The sequence below is a fragment of the Tenrec ecaudatus genome, chromosome 11 (genome assembly GCF_050624435.1).
Source record: "Tenrec ecaudatus isolate mTenEca1 chromosome 11, mTenEca1.hap1, whole genome shotgun sequence".
Lineage (NCBI taxonomy): Eukaryota > Metazoa > Chordata > Mammalia > Afrosoricida > Tenrecidae > Tenrec > Tenrec ecaudatus.
The window spans coordinates 88,044,101-88,067,258 of record NC_134540.1 but is presented as its reverse complement, the minus strand read 5'-3'; the positions used below and the strand labels follow the sequence as shown (position 1 = coordinate 88,067,258).

The window sequence follows — 23,158 nt, the reverse complement described above, 5'->3', positions numbered from 1 at the left end:
ACTTCCTCCTTGTGTTTCCTGTTTCCATTCCTCCTTTCTTACTAACCTTTCTGAATGTTGTCCGCAGGTAAGCGCTATCCTTTCCATCACACGTGTCTCTTTGCATTTTTCTAAATCGTGCGCATCTCTCTAGTGCTATCATTCCCCTTATGGGCCTGTCTACTGTTGTGTCAAAATTATGCCTTGGGGCTGAGTTTGTTTCCAGATCTGAAGGAGATGAAGAGTCATCATCTCGGGAGCTTCACCAGTCTCTATCCTTCCAGCAAAACGAGTCTCTTTTATGATTTTGGGTCCTTGTCCACATTTTTCTCCCACCCTACTCAGGGCCTTCGACTGTGATTCTTTTCAGAGCAGTTGGCTGTGGTAGCTGAGCATTGTCTAGTTCTTATGGTCTCGGGGTCAAGGAGACTGATGCTCACTTGGCTCATTAATCCATTAGTCTAATTGCATTCAGGTAGCTTTGATTTTCTTCACTCTCCTTTTTCTCTGGACAGAAAGAGATAAGAGTTGTGCTTTCAATGGCTGCTCAAAAGTTTTTAAGACCCAAATGAGGACTCACTAAGGTAGGAGGTAAACAATTGTCTTTGTGGCTTATTGTATGCCAACTGATCATGGTGCCTTCTTAGACTATTACCCCTAAACCCCAGGCAGTCGGACTTACTTCAAGATGTTTGCTTCTGCCTAAGAAAGTTTCATAATGTTGCCTCCTGTGTGCTCACTCATGGATATATTTACAGCACATGTAATGCACATGTACACATATGCTGTCATATATGTGTACATACATTGGAGAGTACACCCCTTTTCATCTTGTGTGTCTATCCATGCCTCTACTTTTAGATCATTATTCCTGCAGGATTATGTATATAACAGTATTTACCTCTATTGCCTTTAAGTCTTGAAATCCCAATGTCTTCCCTTGCCTCCACCATTTTAAAAAATAAATCATTTTATTGGAGGCTCTTACAGATCTTATAACAATCTATATATCAATTGTATCAAGCACATTTGTCCATATGTTGCCATCATCATTTTCAAAACATTTTCTTTCTAATTAAGCCCTGCTATCAGCTCCTTCCACACACACACCCTCTCTCCCACCTTTAAGACTCCTTGATAAATTATAAATTATTGTGATTTTCATATCTTACACCTTCAGCTGTGTCTGTCCCTTAACCCATATTGCTATTGTTCACTCCCCTGGGTGGGGGTTATACATTGATCATTTCAATCGGTTCTGTTTCTCCCCCCCTCTAACCTCATGGTATCACTACTCCCATTATTGTTCCTGAGGGGTTTATCTGTTCTGGATTCCATTTGTCAAGACCTCTTATCTATACCAGTGTACATACTCTGGTCTAGCCGGATTTGTAAGGTGGAACTGGGGTCATGATTGTGGGGGAGAGAAAGCATTAAAGAATTAGAGAAATGATGTGTGTTTCATTGGTGCTATACTGCATCTTGGCTGGCTTGTCCTTTCCTGTGACCCTTCTGTGAGGGGATGTCCCATTATCTACAGATGAGCTTTGGGTCTCAATTCCGGCCCCTCCTCATTCACATTCATATGATTTTTTTGTTTTGGGTCTGCTAATACCTGATCTGGTCTACATCTGTGATCACATAGGCTGGTGTGCTTCATCCATGTGGGCTTTGTTGCTTCCCTGCTAGATGGCCGCTTGCTTAGCTTCAAGTCTTTAAGACCCCAGATGCTATATCTTTTGATAGCCGGGCACCATCAGCTTTCTTCACCACATTTGCTTATGCACCCACTTTGACTCCAACCACCATGTTGGGAAGGTGAGCATCATGGAATACCAGGTTATAAGAACAAAGTGTTCTTTGGTTGAGGAAGGATTTGAGTAAAGGCCCAATGTCCATCTGCTACCTTGATCCTTAACATATAAATATTTGTACATAGACCTATAATCCTATCATTATATATTAATATATTTACATATATGCATGCCTATATTTGTACCTCTATAAATGTCTTTTGCCTCTTAGTTCTTTCCTCTTGTCCCATCATGTTTGACCTTCATTTGGCTCTCAGTAATTCTTCTCAGCTCTATTGCACGTGATTGAAACGCCCTCATTGCCATCGATTTTAGATCTCTTGTTCCCTTGTCCCTGTGTTTATTGGCACACACACACACACACACTTTCCACCACCTCTCCCTCTCTCCTGTCTCCCTGGCACCATCAGTCCAGTTGTTTTCTCCTCAGGATTATTTATCTTGCCTATCTTATATAGATAGACATGAGAAGAAAGAAGAAATAGCGAAGTCTATAAATAGTTCCAGGTGTTTATGCAGACCCTTAGGTATGTTTTCCAATTGAGTCTGATGCCAAGCCCTGCCCTGAGTCTATTTGGGGGATTCCTTGGGGACTTCATTGCTTTGCTCCCCTTGCTGTTATGTTGAGCTCCTTTATTATTTCCATGCACAATTCCCACACTGGTACACACCCAAATTTAATGGCCCTTTCATTTCACCTCCATTGAACTTTTTGAAGGCCCTCATATTTACCTACAGTGTTATCTCAAAGCTACGGTTACTCTCCTGCCTTCAGCCATTGATGTAACACATTGGAGACATCTTTTACACAGGACAGGATCATCGAAAGATGGTTAGTTTCATGGGAGTCCTTGGAAAGATATGCATGCTACAAAGATTGGGAAATTTACTCTACAGAGATTCAGAGATCTGTGACGTTTGGGGGAGTCTAGTAGTCAGAGATGTTGGGATATCCCATAGAAAATGAAAAAAAGACGCATTACTGTATTTTGCATCTACCATCAAGAAGGCACATGGTGCATTGGGGATCTCTAGGTTCTGTAGGGAACAGATTCTTCCACACCCAGTGAGTGAATCTGGGTAGACTAGAGAAACAATCCACAGAAACTCATATGTGTATCAGAGAGAATTTTATATAAAGGATAAGTGTACATTAATAAAGCCTGTAAATCCGATATTAACGCATATGGCTGACACCGATCTACAAAGTCCTCCTCAAATTCACAAACCACATACAATGACACTGAATGCAGGGTGATCACAGGCCAGTGGGTAGAAAGTCATTGAATCCAGTGGAGGTGGAAGCATCTCAGTGCTGGCAGGGGTCTCCACATGGCTTCTCCAGCACCCAGGGCTGCATCAGATTAGGTCCATGTGGCTTCTCCTCAGAGATGTCTTGCAGGAAGTCAGCCTTGCCAGCTGAGGCAGAGAACTAGCCACATACTGGTCCAATATTCAGAGAGCAAGAGACAAAAGAACCAGAAGGGTGAGACTAACCAAGCCATTTATCTCTTGACCCTTCAATTAAACTGCCCTTCAATTAATCCCACATGTGTTTATCGACCAGGTTGGCACAACAAGCCTTAACTAAAACACCCAGAAACTCTGCACTGAGTCATACACCAGATGACAAAGAAGGTTGCCCACTTTGAGGGGGACCGCAGAAAATAGCTCCCCAAAACACAAAGCTGTTGAACAAGCAGGACTGAGCTTTAGTCAATATGAGCTGACAGACCTGGAGGGTTGAAGATTTCAGTGGTGAGAAGAATTAAAACATACAGCCATTAGGACACCCCATAGGTAAAATTCATGATGCAGGCCCCTGAGATTTGAGAGCAAAGCCACGCAATTGGCAGCAGAAAATTTGGATGTGGTCACATTTTGTTATTTGGCCATTGCCGGTACTGTTGAAAATGTGAAGCCTTCCATTCAATGAGTATGACACCTCTTTCCATTGATATGTTTATTTTGGTACTTTACAGTGTGTTTGATAGTTTTCCTTATATACCAGATATATTCATGTATAAGCCAAGTTTTTCAGCACATTTTAAAAAAACATTTTATTAGGGACTCATACAACTCTTATCACAATCCATACATATACATACATCAATTATATAAAGCACATCTGTACATTCTTTGCCCTCATCATTTTCAAAGCATTTGCTCTCCACTTAAGCCCTTTACATCAAGTCCTCTTTTTCCCCTCCCTCCCTGCTTCCCCCTTCCCCTCATGAGTCCTTGATAATTTATAAATTATTATTTTGTCATATCTTGCCCTGTCCAGCGTCTCCCTTCACCCCCTTTTCTGTTGTCCGTCCCCCAGGGAGGAGGTCACATGTAGATCCTTGTAATCGGTTCCCTCTTTCCAACCCACTCACCCTCCACCCTCCCAGCACCGCCCCTCACACCCCTGGTCCTGAAGGCATCATCTGCCCTGGATTCCCTGTGCCTCCAGCTCCTATCTGCACCAGTGTACATCCTCTGCTCTATCCAGACTTGCAAGGTAGAATTCGGATCATGATAGTGGATGGGGAGGAAGCATGTAGGGACTGGAGGAAAGCTGTATTCTTCATTGGTGCTACGTCACACCCTGACTGACTCATCTCCTCCCCTCTGCGAGGGGGTCTCCAGAGGCCAACAAATAGGCTTTGGGTCTCCACTCTGCACTTCCCCCTTCATTCACTATGGTAAGATTTTTTTTTTTTTCTGATGACGCCTTATACCTGATCCCTTCAACACCTCGTGATCGCACAGGCTGGTGTGCTTCTTCCATGTGGGGTTTGTTGCTTCTGAGCTAGATGGCCACTTGTTTACTTTCAAGCCTTTAAGAACCCAGACACTATCTCTTTAAATAGCCGGGCACCATCAGCTTTCTTTGCCACATTTGCTTATGCACCCATTTGTCCTCGGCAATCGTATCATGGAGGTGTGCTCAGCACATTTTTAAATGCAGCTTTTGTTCTAAAATTCAGTGCCTCAGCCAATATTAGAGTCAGCTGATACTCAAGTATATATGGTATCTTATCCTTTGAGGGGTGGGGGTATGGTATTTGGGATTATTTTCTTAATTTCCTTGTTAAAGTTCTCCTTGTTAGTGTAAAGCAGAGGTGGGGAATGTCCACACTCAAAACCCTCAACACCAGCTAATATTACATGTCTCTCCAAAGAGAAGTAGTTACAGCCATGACATTAAATAGAAAGAAAACCCTGCCATCAAGTTAATGTTGACTCATAAGTGACCCTCTAAGACAGGGTAGAACTTCTCCCCTGGACGTTTCCAAGACTGTTAAGAAAGTCTTTTCCACAGAGTGGTAGGTGATTACAAACTGCTGACCTTGCAGTTGGTAGCCCAGTGCTTAACTGCTACACTGCCAGGGCTCCTTGTCCACCACGTTTGGGTGATTTAATGAAATGTTTGACCAAAACAGCAGGCTAACTTTTTAAGTTGATAATTTGGTATGGCCCTTGAATGATGTTACAAATATCCAAATGGCCCTTGGCAGAAAAATGTTTCCCATCTCTGGGAGAGGAACCAATGATATGCATGTGAACATTAGATAACAAATAATGAAGATTGGAGAGGAGTTGATGCATTTTAATTATGGTGTTGACAAAAGCACCATGAACCAACAGAACAAACAAATCTATTTAAGAAGTATGAGGGGGTGCCCCCCCCAAATGGAAAAAACTCCAGCGGGTAGAACTTTGCTAGGATGCATTTTTCCCACTAGGCAAGTATCCAGCAACTCGCTCAGAGTCAGTGCACCCAGTGGCATTGCCGGGGAAGGTTCTCTCCGGTCACAGTGCATGTTTTTGTAAAAGCAGTTTTCCTCAAACCTACTTTTTTGTGATGGTTGATTTAAGATAACAGTGTATGGCTATGAAATTTTGTTTCGTACTTGGGAAAAATGCCGCAGAAACTGTTGTGATGTTGAACACAGCACACAAGGACATTGCTATGGGAAAAACTAGTGTACAAATAGTTTCCTCATTTCAAAAAAGGTGAAATGTCGATTGATGACAAACCTCATTCTGAACATCCATCAATTTCCCAAAAGGACAAAGATGTTGACCCGTAGTGCATTTGGAGTGTGTTCCACCAGGTCAGACTGCTAGTCAAGCTTTCTATTTAGAGGTTCTGGAAAGATAGCGTCATAGTGTGCAACAAAAAAGGCCTGATTTGTGGCAGACGGGGTACTGCTTTTGCCACCACAACAATGCACCTGCTCACGCACCATCTCAGTGTGGCAGGTTTTTCTTTTTTGGCAAAAAACAGTGTCTCCCATGCCCCCCACACCTGACTCACCTGACTTTGCTCTGTGCACCTTCTTTTTGTTTCTGCGAATGAAGAGGGACATGAAAGGACAGCGATTTGACAACATAGAGGAGGTGAAGAAAAGGAGGGAGGAGCTGTCAGCCATCCAAACAGATGAGTTTGAAAAAGGTGTCCAAAAATGGAATTGCAGATTTGACAAATGTATTAATGAAATGGAGAGTATTTTGAAGGTGATAGAGTTGTTTTATAAATTTTTTTTAAATAAATAAAAATTTAAATACATAGCTTTGATTTTTAAAATTCCATTGGGGGGAGGTGTTGCCCTCTCGTATGGCCAGTATGCTCCTTAGAAGTAAGGGTGTTGAGACTTCCAGTCCACGTAAAAGGGAATCATGCTTGGTAAAGCACAGGGTCAGTGAAAATGAACAAAATCCTTCAAATACGTGGATTGACACAGTAACAGGAACAATGGGCTCAAACACAATTGAGAGTACGACAAAGGGCCAGGTAATGCTGCCTTGCGTTGTTACATATGGAAAACAACTGCACAGCGCCTAAATACATTGCCCAAACCCCATAGTTCTCTTCCTGATATTTTGTTGTTACTCTTTGAAATTTCTAGTTCTTTTCTATTTCTTGTATTGCTTACCTGAATTGTTCTATGGATTTGCTTGTATTCTCCTGAGCTCTTTGAAGATCCTATATGCTGTACACACTCAGGAATATAAACCGACCCAAATATCAGCGGAGGCACCTACTTTTACCATAAACACTGCATTAAAAATGTGCTGAAAAACTCGGCTTATACACGAGTATCTATGGTATGTTGTTGGAATCCCTTACGGGGTAATTCCATCACTGCTTCTTCCTTGGAAGTTGGTTTGTTCCTTTATTTTGCTCTTTTGAGCCAACTTATCCTGTTTCTTTGTGTGATGTTATTTTCTACTGTCGCTGAGGCATTAATGCGTTATTAATTTCTTTAATGATTGTATGTGTATTTTTGTGAATGTTGGTTTTGTTTTGATATATTAGGACCTTATTTCTCCTTTCTCTTTAGAATGTCATCTTCCTGAAGAGTTTTTGGGGTGTGTGTGTGTGTGTGTGTGTTTAATTATAGGAAGTCCCCACATTAGACACAAAATATGTCCTTACCTGTGTCTTTAAGTAGAATTTGTAAGTTGGGTAATTTATCTAGTCTTTTATGCAAGAAAAGGCTGAGCCCTCTCAGTGATTTAAAAACTGTACACAGAGGAAGTGATCATGATTTTTTTAGTAATGGTTTCCTCACAGCCAGTCACTAAGAAGGTGGGGTACTGGGAGGGTGCGGGCAGGGTGGGTGCACATGGCCAGTCACAGGTCTGGTAGTGCAGGAGGGGCAACGCACTGGGCAGGAGTGGCAATTAGGGTGAGAAACACTGCTGGTCAGCAGGGAAGTGCGTATTGCCAGTTGTGGGTGGGGAGAGTGATGGTTGGGAGGTGTTGTGCAAAGGGGAGTGAGCTACTGAAGTCACCAGTGTGATCACAAACAAAGGTGAGGATGGGGGACTGTCCAGAGTCGTCAGGTAGAGGGTCTCCTTCTGCCACTCTATGGATCCTCCACTTGTGTTGTGTGTCAAGGCTCAAGAGCCATCGCTGGTGAGTTCTAGCCCTGTTTTCCGGCTTCCTCCCTGCTCTGTGATGGTCTGGATCCCTAGAGCTCTCACCTACCTTCCCTCAAGTCAGTTCACATTCTGGTCACCTTGCTTCACAGAGAGACAACAGGAAACTGTCCAGATAGGCCAACAGGAACTATGCAACAGAGTCCAGCAGGAACTGTGCCTAATCCAGGCACAGGAGCATTGTTGACTTTGTCTCAGAGCACCACAATCATAACGCTCCTTGTTTGTGCTTTACATTCAGTTTCTCCTTCGATTTGTTATCTGGTCTAATTCTTCAACCTCCTACCTGCTCTTTTGGGTTCTAAGATTGCCATCTTCAGCTTTTTCACCCCCGTGGGTTTTTGCTGTAGATGGACAGCATGGTATGTCTAAGCTGTCATGTTGGACTGTCTTGTGTAAAATCACAAATAGAACAAAAGTAAAAGGATGGAAAAAGACATACTATACTAACCCTAATCCAGTTATTTTAATATTGGACAAAATACATTCAGAGACAAATATAATTCAAAGCATATTACCAGATAGCAAGGATCCTTTGATAAAGGATGAACTCATCAAGGGTACTGTAATAGTTAAGGTGTTGTGTCAACTCAGCTGGGCCAGGATTCTCTGTGGTTTGGCAATTAAGACCTAGTAATCCCTCGTGAGGAGATCTCCTTGAGAGTATGGCCTGCTTCCAATTTTAAGTAGATGCTGTTGAAAAGCTTGCTTGATTTTACTGGCTCTACATCCTGCATGTGGTTTGTCAACCTCCAGTTCTTTGGATTTGAGCCAAGGGCCTGCTGTCTTCCCTGCTCATCTTGGGAGCTGACAGTGACTTGCCATCTTACCTGCCAATCGTGGATTCATCTGCCTCTGTAGCAGGAAACCTGTCATCTTCTACTGATCTTGGGTTCACAAGCCCCTGCAGTTATGTGAGCCCACAGACGTCTCCAACCTACCTTGTGGAACTAGCCCACTTCCACAACTCTGTGAGCCATTTTCTTGCTATAAACCTCTCTCTATCTATACATATAATCTTCACCAATTTTGCTACTCCAGATACACCTATGACATCTACATAAAAATGTAAATATTTATTAACCTGATACAAAAACTAAATATGTGAAGTAAAAACTGAAATACAAGGAGTAATAGGTAACATCATAATTACAGTCAGACATTTCAGCATGTTTTCAATAATTGATAGAACAAGTAGACAAAAGCCAATAAATATATCAAAATGATAAACCAACCTAACAGTAAATTAGCATTATATAAATCTTTTAATGCACACAGGGAATATCAGCATTTATTCAGTGATAAAATAATTCTCAGTAAATTTGAATGGCTTTGCGTCAAAGAAAGTATGGTTTATGACCACAAGAGGATTGTTAGAAATTAATAAAAGAGACAGTGAGAAAGCTGATAAACACTTGAAAACTGGGGTTTGATTAAGTGCAATGTATATAGCCTAGAGGAACTGCTGAGAGTTAAATGAAGGTCAGACATGATAGTGGGACAGGAGGAAAGTAAAAGGAAATGAGGAGGCAAAAGACATTTGCAGAGGAAAATATAGGCAGGAACCAGTATGTATGTAAATATATTAATACATAATAGGGATATAGGTCTGTACATATATTTATGTTAAAGGTAGCAGACAGACATTGGGCCTCTACTGAACTACTCTGTGGAGGTGCGACCCAGATACACAGCTCTCTGGAGGCCAGCCTTTCTCGTTGCCTTCACTTTCCAACTTGCTGGCCACCATGAGAGCTGCTGGAGCCCTGACACGTGTCCACCGATGGGGGATCCGCATGATTTGAAACCAGTGGCCTGTGATATTCTGCATGATGCTGTGTGAGTCGGAAGAGGGACTTAGGGACTAGTATCAGACTTAGGGACTTGAATTGGACTGGGCTGGGATGTTTGCTTGATATATAATTACTTCTTGATATAAAACTCTTTCTTACACATATATGTCACTGGATTTCTTTAATCAACCTGGCCTAACACAGTAGAATTTGGAAGTCTTTTGAAGTTAATAAATATAATGCATGAAAATTTGTGGAACGCAGCAGAATTTAAATCAATTCTTTTATCTTTCATCTCAAGAAACATTTAAAATTTAAACTCAGAGTAAGCAAAAGAAAGGATATAAAGATGAGATACAAAACAGAAAAATAAGAGACTATCAGTGAGAACAAAAGCTAGTTGTTGGAGAAGATTAATACAACTGAACAATCAGCCAGACTAAACAACAACAAAAACTTAATTGACATTAGAAATTAGAAATAACATCCTTAGTTTCTAAAGATAGTTTGGAAGAATAAGAAAACACAAAAAACTATGCCCATCAATTCAACACATTATACCATTTGGATTATCTCCCTAAAAGACACAAACTATCAGAACTACTGGAATCATACCATACAGAATTGGTATCAATATAGAAAAATCAATGGGACAGAATAGGGTCCAAATTTAAACCCACAACTGTAGGATATGAAAATAAAAATTTATAAATCATCAAGGGTTCATGAGGGAGGGGGAAGCGTGGAAGGAGGAGAAAAAATGAGGAGCTCAAGTAGAAAGAAAATGTTTTGGAAATAATGGCAACTGATGTACAAATGTGCTTGATACATTGATGGCTGGATTGTTATAAGAGCTGTAAGAACCCCCAGTAAAAGATTAAAAACAAAACAAAATTAAACCCACCCATGTATGGTCAATTGGTTTTTGACGAAGGATAGTCTTTCTTAGAAACGATGCCGGAGAAACTGGGCATCCACATGCCATAGACAAGGCGCGCATCTGTCAGCATGGTTTGCCAATGCAAAAGTAGTTCCAAATACGCCTTAGGCGTAAAAGTATAAAGAAATGTTAACATTTTTATGGTCTCAAAACAAGGATTTCCTTAGGTATAACACCAAAATCATGATCTTTGAAAGAAAAATGGATAAAATGGCATAAAATGGCGTGGCACAGTCAGTCCACCTCCTGTAACTTCACCAGGAAGTAGGAGAAGCAAGGTCAACATCAGCATCCAGGTTCTCCTGAGGCGGGTGTCACGCAGACCCCTCTCTGATCTTTTTACCAATCCTGACGCCCTCTGTCCCTCCTTGGGCACTCTGCTTCCCCGCGGAGCTCAGTGATTCATGGCACTGGCCACATAGCACTGCAGAACATATTCAGTTATTGAGGTTATCAAAATAATTTCTCATCTGTGTTGCAAGCAGGCCCCTCTGATCCCCAGCTCCTTGGCCTGTCCTCTAGTCTACTCATACAAGTGAGATATTTTCGTTCTGTCAAGTTCTGGAGATGTCCACTCTCCCAGTAAACCTTGGCCCAAAGGCACTCCGCTGTCTTGCTCCATGGGTCGGTAAGCATATTCTGTTGCCAACTGCCCAGGAGTGCTCTACTCCACCCCCAAGCCCGCTGCTGCCTGAAAGCAGTCAGCCCTTTTGCTCCATAAATCTGCATAGACTTACTTGATGCCGTGCTCCCAGGGCCAGGAAACACACTGAGCCATCCCTTACCAGTTTCTGGTTCTCCTGCTTTTTGCCCCCTTTAGCAATGAGGCTCTCAGTGCAGAAATCCCCAGCGCAAAGGATGCTCTCCACTCCCAGCTCTTTGGGGAGCTCCTGAGGTTCCTCTTTCTGCCTCTGGAGGGCCTCATTTTTAAAGGCTAATGCAATACTAAAACTGATCAAGCCTCTCAACAGGGCTACATAGATCTTATTTGCATGATCCTATCCCACAAGGGCTACCATGAACCTTATTTACAAGATTAGCATATGCAATAAGGTCCAAGCACTTCATTTGCATAGTCTTACTCAGTCATTTGATATAATTTGCAAAGACTTTGGCTAGACAAATCATAGAAAGCAATTTATTGCACCGCCAATTGAATGAGAATTAAATCTTTGAAAGGCATTGTTAAAGCATAAAGGGCCCAGTCACATCGTGCAGGATGGCTGACTATAGGAAAGATCAGAGCCTCGAACATCTGACAATGCTGACAATGCTTAGAATTATTTGTAAGGATTTATATTGATTTATGAGTTCGCTATGGCCTCCGTCAGGAAAGATCAGAGCCTCAAACTTCTGACAGTGCCAGAAAAGAGGGCTCCAAAAGCTCAACAACAAACCCAGCACAAGAATGGAGGTTATGTCAGAGGTAGAGCAGCAAACTGAGAGCTCCTAAGTATCGAAGTTCAGAAACAATTTAAGCAATAAAATAACATAAAACTGAACTAGAATTCAAATCATGAAATAAAAATCCATAGACCCATGCATCTAGAAATGATTAAATAAATAAATGGGAGAAAACAGATTAATCTTTCAGGCAGAAAAATCACAAATAATTTGTCGATCCACAGCACCCTCAAGGAGGTGGGCCATCACACTTCACTCCATACAAGTGGGCTATGCACAACTTCTTTCCCACGAGTCCATTTACAGCATGAGCGGGTTCAGAAGATAAGGTAGCACTAATCCTTGAAATTGTCAAAGATGTCAAGAAAGTCTGAGACAATGTCAAAGTCAAAAGGAGCCTATGGTGACAAGAGGACAATTGAAGGTGAAGTGGATTTTGAATGGGACCATGAGACACAACAAAGGAAGTAAGATTGAAGACATGGGACACTGAATGCAGGGTGGACTTCGGTTAATGATAATGTTCTTTAAGAGTAACAAGGGTAGGATTTAATAGTAGGAAAAACTAGGTGCCGGGACACAGGGACTTTCTGTACTCTTGGCAGTAATTCTACAAATCTAAAACCATTCTAAAATAGTTTCATTTTCTTTAAAAACTAAATATCTAAACCACAGTTGTCCAAAGGAAATATAAGCATTTTAATATTTCCTAAGTCACATTAGAAAAGCAAAACGAAACATGTGAAATTAATGCTAATAGTATATTTTTATTTAAGCAAACATATCATCACAAAAATATCACGTCAACATGTAATCACTATGAAAAAAGCATTAATGAGATATTTTACTTTCTCTTTTTCATCCTAAGCATTTGAAATCTAGAGTGTATTTTATATTTCCAGCACATCTCAATTCAAACTAAACTCATTCCAAGTGCTTAGGAGCCACGTGGGACGAACAATGAAGATCTAAATAAAGATCACACATTGCCAATATTGAGCATTTCTTTATTATAATATGGTGGTAACCCTGACTTAGTTGTAGACTAATATAGAAATGCATTTCCATTGAGAAGTTCCATTTTAAAGTGAGAACAACAAAAAAGCAGCTCAAAAGGCAAAGCAAAACAAGCCACAGATGCTTGCAAAACACACCTAATATTGGCAACATATTTTAACAGATACTGTTTCACAGTAAATAAGCACTTAAAAGGTGTCTGACGCCATTAGACATTAAGTGCAAATGAAAACCAAAATGAGACGCACAACACACCCCTAACATCAGAGTGCAGCACACCAAGGATGTGAGACCACCGGGCCGCTCATGGGTTTCCGCTGCAAATGCAAAATGGTAGAACCACTTTGGAAAACAGTTCAGCGGGTTTGTTTTTAAATTAAAAATATAGCTACCATATGATCTAGGCATTCCACTAATAGGGATTTCTTCCAGAGTAATGAAACCATTCATTCATACACTGAATCATAAACAAATGTCTACAGCAGTTAGTTTTAATAGCCCCAAACTGAAAACCCAAATAACCATCAATAGGCTAATGGATAGGCAAATTGTCCCATAGCCACAGACTCTAAAAAAATAAAATCAGTCTGTTGAGTCAATTCTGACTCACAGCGACCCTATAGGAGAGAGCAGAGCCACCTGTGGGTCCCCCAGGCTGCCAATCTCTGTAGGACCAGAAAACCTCATCTTTCTCCCAAGGGCCTTGTGGTGAGCCGCTCAACCCACTACACCACCAGAGTCCATAGAGTTCATTCTCTATACTCCTACTTGCATAAAAGTTTAGAGAAGATGCTTGGTCTGTAATGAACAAGAGAAGACGAGGGGTTGCCTGGAGATGGGAAGGAATGACGAAGGAAGCTCGTGGGGTGATGGATACATTCATTACCTTGACCATGGTGCTGGTTTTTCAGATGTATAAACTCGTCAAAGTATGAACTTCAATCATCTGTAATAATTGTGTTCAATTCTATCTCGGCTAACCTGTTTTAAAAATTACTAGTGGAGCTACTACTGTGCATTTTTTCTTGTTTCGTATGCTTCATTTGCTTTGTGTTTCTTCTCTGAATTGCCAACTGACAATGCTTAGAATTATTTGTAAGGATTTATATTGATTTATGAGTTCGCTATAATTAAGATTATAACTTTGTTATAAAATGTTGCAATTACATGTTCTCATGCTGTCATTTGTCTTAACTATTTAGCACTACCTTGAACTGTGTAATTATTTTCTCTCTCATGCAGTAAAATCTGTCATTATTTTCCGTTACGGGTTTTGTCCCTGGTGTCATGTTAAGAAAAGTATCACAGGAATGGGTGCTGACACATTGATGTGACTGCAACCAAGGCCACTAAACAAAGTATGTAAAAACAGTTTAATAGAAAACTAACCCATTCTGTAAACTTTCACCCACTCTACAATAAGTTTAAAAAAAAGAAAAGAAAGGTTTCTAAGTGATTACACGCTAAATGCCAAAGTTTCTCTCAGGAATTTGGATTTTTAGAAGGGGCCAAAAGTGACGGTCAGCACAATGTTGATGAACTGCTCGGTGCAATTCTTAGTAAAATAACTTCTCTGTAAAACGTGGAGTGTAATTTCTGACGGGTGGCGAAGCAGTCGCAGTGTACATCCACCCCGGGTCTACGTATGCCTCAAACAAGGCAGGAAGGACCCTGGAAGGATGGCATGTGGAATCCCGGAGGAGTGTTCAGCTGCTTCCGGACCTGGAATTGGGGTTTGGGTCAATGTCCCGCGATCTTTAGCCCTGGTGGCGTAGTGGCTACATGGTAGGCTGCTGTAATCCCATAGTTACAATCATGAAAACTCACAGGGGCGGTTCTACCCGGTTCTATAGGGTCACTCAAGCCATCGAGTCGGCACTGAGTGTTGTTTTTTACGCACAAGAGGGGCTCAGTGGTCACTGGAGTACATCGTGAGGGGGACTCTCAAAGTACACGAGCACAGATGCGTGCCTGGGACCATTCTGCTTGCTACCTTACTTCAAGGCACATCTCATTTGTCTTCCCAGTCCACAGAGTACTAACATACATTTACTTTCCCCTCAATAAAGCCGAGAACGGTACAGGGGCTTCCAAAATAAAAATGCGCCAAAGTATTACAAACATTGATGCCATAGGGCTTGTTCTGGTCTAGTTTTACTCTGGTAATTATGCTTTAAATCTTGATACTTTAAAGAAATAGCCAATCTGATTTTATTTACTGTGAATGAAAGCTTACCTTTTGCCAAGTGTTTAACCCAAAACTAAAGAATGCCCCAACACATTTGTTGAAATAATCAGATATTTAACACACATGTGAAGTGTTTCATCACAATTACTAACCATCGTTGAATAACTCTCATATATTGTTTCTTCTTTGAAGTGCCACTTGACAATGCTTAGAATTATTTGTAAGAATTTATGTTGATTTGTAAGAGTTCACTAGAATAAGACTACAACTTTGTTAGACATGTTACATTTCCTCAGGCTGTCATTTGTCTTTGCTATTCAATGCTACCTTTAACGGTAGGATCAGTTCCTATTTTCTGTAGTCCTAATTATTCATATGTAAGCTGCATTTCCTGGTGACATACTGAGTTATGCCCCGAGCTGCTAACCACAGTGAGCTCTTCAAACCGCCCACAGCTCCATGGGAAGACAGATGCTTTCCGCTCCCTTATGTGCAGCCTCAGAAACCCAGAGGCAGTTCTACTTCATCCTGTATGGTCACTGTGTCCGCATTGGCTCAATGACAGCGAGTTTTGAGTTTATCCCATTTCAGTGACATTTCTTTTTATGAGGATAGTTTTATACATTGTAGCTTTTTATTTTTGGTGTATGGGTTGCCAAATTTTCTTTTATTTTTTTTTTTAAAACAAAAACCAGTACTCTTGAAAATTAGAAATTGTAACTATATCAAAAATAATATTTAAAAGCCTTCACAGCAAGTAAGTACTGGTTAGGAATTAATGATACTGCCATTGTTAGTAGCGATCGACTAGTGATCTAATGCACAACAAAACAAACACAGCAGCGTCCTTATCATCACTCCCGTGTGTGTTCATGGTTGCAACCAACGTCAATCGATCTCATTGATGGTCTTCTTCTGAAGCAAGACGCCCTGACTCCAGGGGCTGCTCCTTCCTGGTGGCATGTCCAAAGTACTGGAGATGAAGTCTGCCACGCTCACTTCCAGGGAGCATTCTCGCTGTATTTCCTCCGGGCTAGACTTGTTATTCTAGCGGTCTGTGGTAGGCATATCCATCACCAACAACGTAATTCAAATTCACCAAAGCACCCGAGGTCTTCCTTATTCACTATGCAGCATTCATATGTAAATGAGGCAATACAGAATGTCAGGGCTTGGGTTAGACTCACCTTAATCTTTAAGCAGCAGATATGCCCAATGCAATATGTTGTCATTTGATTTCCTGTCGCTTTAATCGACAATGATTATAGATCCAAGTTCTTGAAAACGTCAATCTTTTCTCCACTTATCCTGATCATATTTAGTGGCCCAGTTGTGAGGGTTTGGGTTTATATTGAGGTATAATCCACCCTGAAGGCTGTAGTCTTTTATCTTTATTGGGAAATGCTTCAAATCCTCTTGACTTGCAGCAAGCAATGTTGTGTCATGTGTATTTTGCAGGTTGTTAACGGGTCTTCCTCCTATCCTGACACTGGCTTGTTCTTCATATAGTACACCTTCTTGGATTGTTTGCTCGTCTTACAGATTGGTTAAGTATGGTCAAAGGATACAGCATTGATGTATAGTGTTCCTAATTTTAACACATGTAGTATCCCCTTGTTTGTTCAAAAGGCAGGCCTATGTACAGGTTCAGGAATTCTGTTTCACCATGTTAGCCATGATTTTTTATGATCTACCCAGCCTTTGCATAGTCAACAAAGGCAAACATTTTTCTTGTATTTTCTGCTTTCAGCAAAGATCCATCTGATGCTCTGGGATCTTAAAGGCTTGAAGGTAAACAAGCGACCATCTAGCTCAGAGGCAACAAAACCCACATAGAAGAAGCACACCACCAGCCTGTGTGATCACAAGGTGCCAAAGGGATCAGTTATCAGGCATCAAAGACCAAACAAACATAACATTGTGTGCTCACCTCCCTGATATGATTGCTGAAGACAAATGGGTGCATAAGCAAATGTGGCGAAGAAAGCTGATGGTGCCCAGCTATCAAAAGATACAGTGCCTGGGGTTATAAAGGCTTGAAGGTAAACAAGCGGCCATCTAGCTGAGAAGCAACAAAGCCCACATGGAAGAAGCACACCAGCCTGTGTAATCACGAGGTATCGAAGGGATCAGGTATCAGGCATCAAAGAACAAAAAATCAAATCATTGTAAATGAGGGGGAGTGCAGAGTGGGGACTCAAAGCCCAATGGTAGGCAACTGGACATTCCCTTACAGAAGGGTCTCCCGGAGGAGACTGGCCAGTCAGGGTGCAGAGTATCAATGACGAAACATACAACTTTCCTCTAGTTCCTAAATGCTTCCTCCCTGTCCCCCCATCCCCCACTATCATGATCCCAATTCTACCTTACAAATATGGCTAGACCAGAGGATGTACACTGGTACAGATAGGAGCTGCAAACACAGGGAATTCAGGGCAGATGATCCCTTCAGGACTAGTGGTGTGAGTGGCGATACTGGAAGGGTAGAGGGAGTGTGGGTTGGGAAGGGGGAACAGATTACAAGGATCTACATATAACCTCCTCCCTGGGGGCAGACAACAGAAAAGTGGGTGAAGGGAGATGTCAGACAGTGCAAGATATGACAAAATAATAACTTATAAATTATCAAGGGTTCATGATGGAGGTGGGAGCGGAGAGGGAGGGGAAAAATGAGCTGATGCCAGGGGCTTAGGTGGAGAGCAAATGTCTTGAGAATGATGAGGGCAATGAAAGGGCAAATGTGCTTTACACAATTGATGTACGTATGGATGTGAAAAGAGTTGTATGAGCCCCTAATAAAATGATTAAAAATAATAATAATCTTTAAAAATCATGTAAAAAAAAAGATCCATCTGATGCCAGGAACAATACCTGTCATACCACATACTTTTCTGAATCTGGAATGAATTGCTGGCAATTCCCAGTTGATGCACTGCTCAATCGGTTTTTAAATTATCTTTAGTAAAATTTTTTGCATATGATATTAATGATAGTGTTAGATCATTTCTGCATTCTATTGGATCACCTTTCTTTGCAAAGGGTACAATTGTGCATCTTTTCTAGTCAGCTGACCAGAAAAATCTTCCAAATTTCTTGGCAGACATTTGAAACATAAGAAATAACTGAAGGCTTAAAGTTGCAATATTTTAGGGTTCTATGGGCAAAATATTGAAAAATGCAGAAACATCAAAAAACAATGGAAAAGTAATTGTTAGACACTCAACCATTTAAGAGGCAATGGACTATGATTAACAGCCAATAACACTGAAGAAGTCCAAGTTCCCGAAGGCATAAGTGAAAAACAAGGCTCCAAAAACTGAAGAAACACCAAGGGAAACATTTCAATAAGCAGAGACAGCACTGACGGTGCTCGCCTGACCTGCGCCATGGAGTCTGGGAGGAGACTGAGAATCTACCGCATAAAAACCAAACTCAGATTCATCATCTGATTAAACAAGGAGAAATATCTTTCCTAAGAACCAAATTAAGTAAACTAAAAGAAAGAAACATTAAATGTGAGCATTACGAATTTATAAACAAAGGAAAACAAATTTATTTACCACTCAATAATAAATGACACCAAAAAAAGAGAAATTACAGCAAACTTTGGTAAATGTACCAGGGGAAAAAGGAAACAAAAATATATAACATTAGGAATTAAAGGATTTTAACTCTAATATGAATATTTAGAAAATTACAATAACATTGATATAAAAATTAATGCCAAATAATTTGAAATTTCAAATGAAATTGCTTGATTTCTAAAAAGTAAATTTATTAAAAATGTCTGAATTTGTCTAATAAGCATAGTGGAACGAAACGGTTGTTTGCATTCTACTCACTAAAAAAGTACCAAATAATTCTTGTGCTATTAAAACTAAGTAGGGTCATTAGGATAAATAATTACCCGTCCAAGACAGTGATGTTTCTGATGGATGGCCAAAAGCGCTAAGAACTGACATCTGTGAGCTCATTTGATCTGTCACTCCTCCTTTCTTCTTCACCAAGGCAAATTCCAACAGACCCCTGCAGCCTAGCTCTAACTTAACGGAATTCTGAATCAACCTAGCTCTACCTATTACTCATACACTTAAGTGCTTTCTCATTTGGTCGTTGTAACGCAAACATTTAGCTATTTTGAATTCTAATTTTCTGTATATTGTTCTATTTTCTTCCTATATATTTAAATGCATAGTAACACTGCAGGAGATGATGTTTTTATTACTAACATAGGGGAAACCATCTACTTCTCAGGAATACATATATTGAAGCCAGAGGGAGAGGCGTTTCTTAATAATATGCAACTAATTTTAAAATCAAACATTAATAGCTACAAGCAACCCTAGTGGTCTAAGGTAAACTCAATTTATAGACATTGAACATGATATAATAGTAGTAGTTTCTGGTAACACAAAGCTGCTTCTGTATATAATTTGTGCTTTGTGACTCGATTTCATAATTTGATAAAAGGGATTTCTTTTCACTGGAAAAAAGAAGGGATTTTTCATGTCTGCTGTGCTTTTATGCCCTCATTTTTAAAGTGCAGAGGACACATTTTCCCACAGGGAATTGAGAATTGTGGATGCTCGTGTTCTGCTACTGACAAGGTCAGCAAGGAAGCAAGTATACTCCTCACTTCCATTGAGCTAATCATAAACTAAAACCAAATCCACTGCCTGACTTGAGAACTCATAGCAATCCCCTGTGCCACGGCAGAACACCTCCTATGAGTTGTCCAGACTGTCCATCTTTACAGGAGTCGACAACCTCCTCTTTCTCCTGCAGAACAGATGGTAGGTTTGAGCCAAGAACCTGCACCATAGCAAGCAGCACTTAACCAATGGCACCAACAGGTCTCCGCTGAGTTGAGTAAGAATTAGCATAATTACAAAAGAGGCAAGTCCTTCCAACAGCATTACAGACCCTATCACAGGATAACGTCCAACCACAGCAGAAGAAACTTCTTACATGGGGAAGAGGTGCCCTCAGTTCTAACAAAACTAGGTTTGGCTTATTTAAGCTGCCCAGGCCAAGGCTTCAGTCCACCAGAACACAACCGCACCACGATGAAGTACCTCCATGAAACAAACCCCATGGGTCCAATCCCTCTAGTCTCCACATCCCTGCGAGACAGGAATGATGCAGTGACACTTCTAGAGCCGTTTCAATAGCGCTCTGCCTTCCAAAGCTGTTTGATGGCTTTACTTTTGTCTCATCTCCTCCCAGGAGGGCTCTCCCAGTGATCCATGCCTTTGCAGATTCTGGCTTATGCTGACTCCAACTCATAAGGACTCTATAGGACAGAGCAGAACAGCCTGAGTGGGAGCAGAAAGCCTCACCTTTGAAGGGCTGTCCTGTGGTTTGTGGCCCAAAGCATAACCCTCTATGCCAAAGGGCCTCTGCACAGTTGCACTGCTCTGTAACAGACCTATCAACAGGAATGTCTAAAATGAATTCTTCCACAGCCTTATATGTCCATCGCCACAACTCACGTTTTCCTGTCTGTAGTCTTGATAACTGAACTTTCCTGACCCCTAAGAACTTTCTAATAGTAAGACTTGGCTCCTGCCAAGGCTGTCATGGCTGTTGATACAGAGGACACCTTTTTAGAAGCTGTATCATTAATTCACAGCTAATCATAATAGAGTTTTAATCCCATGCATTATAGAAGTAAGGTAAAAACAGGTTCTAAAGTCAAATGACTTCAGGAAATTTCTCTTAGAGAGTCACAATATACCATAATTCCTGAGAAGGCTGGCAGGAAAGAAAATCTGCTTCAAATGTCTGATTTTATGATACTTTAAAATTAAATTTGTATCTGACTTTCATCATGCATTCGCTCACAAACCTGGCAAGCAAACTTTATCTGTTCATCAAGAAATAAGCAGTGCACTTCAAAGATAATTGCTTTTAATTTCCTAAGTTTTCACTTATGGAACAATAAAGGCAAATTTATATGACCTGATATGACATTTTTACAAAAAGACACTTTCCCCCAACACCTGGTCAGTAGTATACAAATATTTACAATGAAAAAATAGGCAAGGAAAAGGGAAATCTTCATTATCCAAGTCAGTTTCCTTCCAATGCTTATCAGGATTTTGAAAATAAAATACTTCATTGACTTTTCTATTCACTCATATTTACACATTGCTTCAGCTAACAGTTTCAAGAAATTTAAGATGCACTCTTGAGGATGTTTTTGTTCTACATCACATCCAGTTTTAGAAGCTCTACTTCCTATTTTAGAAGCTATCTAAAACACTAAATTAAATATAAAAATGTAAACTTTAAAAGAAAACAATAATAAGCATATGCAAAGATAATGCATTAAGATATAAGAACTTTGACAAAGGTTAATACTTTATAACAACAAAACCCAAAATAAAATAGCCTATATATTTTCTTGCTACTAGAGGCATATCATTCCAACTTAATAATATTAACCAAAAGGATTGCTAGAGAGGATATTTAAAAAAATAGTAATGACATTAACATCTGAATTGATGAATCTCCCACCACCCTAATTTTCTCATAAAGAAAGTTTTTATTATTTTTTTACAAAGTGACAAATATAAATTATATAATGGAGAACTTAGAAGCTCAACAAAGTATGCTATCTTTTAAATCTGAAGATTTTAAAAAATAAAACTTGAATAGTGCAAATCAATCATGTAACTTGATGATTTTACAAATCTATTCAACTTGAATGTATAAAAACATGACCTTAAATACTACCAGAAGAGTGCCATCAAAACACATGAAGTATTTTAGGGCAGAAACGGTAGACACTGCAGCATGCCATTGGCTTTAAAGTTTGAGAACTTTTATGTCTAATAATGGAATTAACATCACTTTTATCTCTTGTGACCATACAGAATGCTTCACAAATGGGAACTGCGTCGCCCTCTAGTGCCCAGAGACACGCGCAGTCTTGGCTCTCTGGCCTTATAGTGTTCATTAAAGTCCAATCTAAAGCTAAGAAACCGAAGACTTTCATCAGAGCTGGTTGTCAGTAACACCAAAAACTGCTGCACAATTCCCTAAAAAGAAAGAAAATGAGTAACTATTAATATCTGGAAGGAAAACAACCTACCAACAAAATGTATCCCAAACTTAATGGGATTATTTTTCCTTCTAAGACGATAAACACTGAATACACACCCACTTTCGCAGGTGTACCAAGAAATAAATACTGTTTCATAATCCATTTTCAGCATTTCTCAAATAAATTTCGGCCCATCTTAAACAATTAGCCAAGCGTTTTTGCAAAAGCTGGACAATATGAGGAGACTGACATGTATACTTTGGGTCCAGTACTCCTTAATCCTCAAGCGTTATCTTTGCTTTTTAATACCTTGAGGAGGTGTTATGTAGGAGTTTTGCCCTATGCAAGACGTAGCTTGATTTCTTGACTGCTGCTTCCATGAGCATTGATTGTGGATCCAATTGAAAAACAAGGAAGGACTTATTATAGTGTTCTAATCATTATATTGTGGATTCATGTAAAAGGAAAATTTTGTGTATATCTTTTAAATCATTTCCTAATGTTGCAAGGCTCAAGATGTCTTCATAAATAGTAATAACTAATTACTACTACTTTTCATTTTTCAAAGGGGTGTTGTACAGATAATGAGATGCTATAGGAGGTTATTTAGACTTTAATATAACATTACTGAATGCTTCTAATCATGGTTAAAAGAGTGACTACTAAGTACTAATCACATGACTGCCAAAATACACAACTTATTTAATCCTTAGCAGACAGTCTCTATCCAAGGTAGCTATAGTTGGTCCCCGAGTTTCAACCTAGGCTTCAAATACAAACATGAGACAAGATCCTCCCGAAGCCGTCCGCCACCAGTGGAGAAGGGAAGCCAGCTGGGCTTACCATAAGGTACAAGTTAGAGCAAACTCTACAGGAGTGGTTCTCAGCACCCTTGTCCTCACCTGGGCACTTTTAAATATCCTGATGCCCAAGCTACACCGCAGCTTGAGTTCACCGGAGACGCTCCGTGAACGCCACAGGCTAAGGCGTCCGTAAGTTGTAGACTCCCCCAGGAATTCAAAGTGTAAATAGAGCTAA

General features: G+C 40.3%; 1 protein-coding gene across 1 annotated transcript in view; it reads right to left on the bottom strand.

The window, feature by feature from the left end:
• Positions 1–20,965: 20,965 nt before the first annotated feature.
• TUBGCP3 (tubulin gamma complex component 3) overlaps positions 20,966–23,158 on the bottom strand; it is a 107,791-nt gene continuing 105,598 nt past the window's right edge. Inside the window, exon 22 of the mRNA XM_075563414.1 lies at positions 20,966–22,115. Within this exon, the coding sequence (XP_075419529.1) occupies positions 21,957–22,115 (159 nt within the window). The 3' untranslated portion in view covers positions 20,966–21,956. The remainder of the gene's footprint in view (positions 22,116–23,158) is intronic.